The sequence below is a fragment of the Fonticula alba genome, assembly GCF_000388065.1.
Source record: "Fonticula alba strain ATCC 38817 unplaced genomic scaffold supercont2.1, whole genome shotgun sequence".
NCBI lineage: Eukaryota > Rotosphaerida > Fonticulaceae > Fonticula > Fonticula alba.
This window is the reverse complement of record NW_009242971.1, coordinates 3,764,199-3,765,897: the sequence shown is the minus strand read 5'-3', so window position 1 is coordinate 3,765,897 and position 1,699 is coordinate 3,764,199. Positions and strand designations below refer to the sequence as shown.

At 71.3% G+C, this 1,699-nt stretch overlaps 2 protein-coding genes across 2 annotated transcripts in view; one reads left to right on the top strand and one right to left on the bottom strand.

Annotated features, from left to right (window-relative positions):
• The window catches only part of H696_00809 (hypothetical protein), a gene marked incomplete at both ends in the record, with an annotated part of 1,480 nt that extends 1,207 nt beyond the window's left edge, over positions 1-273 (bottom strand). Inside the window, one exon of the mRNA XM_009494693.1 lies at positions 152-273. Within this exon, the coding sequence (XP_009492968.1) occupies positions 152-273 (122 nt within the window). The remainder of the gene's footprint in view (positions 1-151) is intronic.
• Positions 274-743: 470 nt separating this feature from the next.
• Positions 744-1,314, top strand: H696_00808 (hypothetical protein; the record flags this gene model as incomplete). Its single annotated transcript, XM_009494692.1, has 2 exons — positions 744-910; positions 1,023-1,314. The coding sequence occupies 2 exons, from the start codon at positions 744-746 to the stop codon at positions 1,312-1,314; spliced, it is 459 nt and encodes a 152-aa protein (XP_009492967.1).
• Positions 1,315-1,699: the final 385 nt, after the last annotated feature.

Genomic DNA, 1,699 nt, shown 5'->3' with positions numbered 1-1,699 from the left:
CGAGCCAGGCCGGGGCGAGGGTGTGGCAAGACAGCGGCAGGAACACAGGCGTGGGAAGGAAGAGGGACCCGATGCCGGGCGTGCTAGCCAACGCTCGCCAACCGCGGGGGCCGAAGAAGACGCGGCCGGGGACACCTGGGGAAAAAGACACCCACAACGGCCAGATCCGGCCGGCCGGGGGACCGGTGGGGGGACGCGCGCCCGGGCGCCCGCGCCACCCCCGATTGCGGTTGGGAGCAGGGATTTGAAAAAGCGTTTCTTGACCCGGGTCATGTGATTGCCATGTCACCACCCGCGTGCCCAGACGTGCGCGGCAGCCCAGCAGAGGGGGCCTTGCCCCGGAGGGCGGGGCAAAGGGGCGGGACCGGGGGGGGGGGCAGGTCGCTCGCCCGCTCCCCGAAGAAGCGCGAGAGGAGGGCCGCCGGGCGCGGGCGCGGGTGGCGGACGCCGCGATGCCGCGCGGTAAATACCACACAGCGCGCCCCCGGGCCCACGGGGGGGCTGGCGGGCGGCCCGGAGGGTGGGCTACGGGAGATGGCCGACGGGGGGCCGGCTTGCACGATCTCGGCGGGGCCGGACTCGCGTGCCAGGGCCCCTGAAAAGCAGGGGCCCACACCAGGCCCCTCTCCGTGGCGCCCCCACCGCCTGCCTGCCCCCTCACGCTGCCCTTCCCCCTGCCCCGCCCCCTTCGCCCCTCCCCCCCCCCTCCCTCCCCTTTTTGCCCTCCCGGCGCCCTGTTGAGCATGTCCGCCCCGACCCACGCCTCTCGGCCGAATGCCAGCAAGGAGCCCCAGGATGCCCGGACGACGCAAAACTTCCGCCGGTACTTGGAGTCCAGCGGGGCCATGAATGCCCTGGCCGCGGCGCTGGTGTCGCTGCATGACTCGGAACGCCCGGCGAATGCCATCCCGTACGTCGGCCCTCCTGTGGCATCGCCCGCGCCCCCTTGCCTCCGCCTCCCCCTGCCCATCTGCTGGTCCGGCGGGATGCCCCAACTTACCTACCGGCCTCCCCGTGCGCAGGCTTCTCCTCGACTCGATCGGCTCGCAGGAGGGCGACTCTCCGGCCGCCAGCCCGCGGCACCGCGCCCCTTGCTCGGGCTGTGAAGCCCATGAGCGCGAGGCTGCCCAGCTCCGCGAGCGCCTGGCCGAGCTCGAGGCCCGGCTGGCTCGGCTTGAATCGCCTCCCCCGCCGCTTGTGGCCCCGGGGGCCACGCTACTTCGGTCCAGCAGCGACCTCGGCGCTGGCGCCGGCATTGTCGCTCCGCCAACCGGCAGCGTGGGCTACATCGCCTCCCCGGATCGCTTCCAGTGACCGAGCCCCGGCCGCCGGATCGGCGAAGAAGGCCCCGGCCACCTGGCGGCGGCCGCCGATGATCTGTCCCCCCGTCGCCTTTTTGTGGCCTGCTCACATTTCGCCGCGCAGCTGCCGGGGCGGCGCCGGCTTTCGACCTCTTGCCCTGGCTCCCATTTTCTCTCGTGCATTTTCTCCGTCTCCTTCTTTTTTTTTTGCCTCCTTCACCTGGCGCATGCACACGCTTGTACATTAATTCACCTCCCCATGCGGGACCCTGCCCATTCGCCGACCCTCTTTGCCATTGCCTTTCCTGCCCTTTTGACGACCGTGCCAAGGAGGCCGCGGTCTGCCAGCATCGAAAAGAAGCCTCCCAGCATCGGCCGATGTAGGTGGCAAGGGGCAC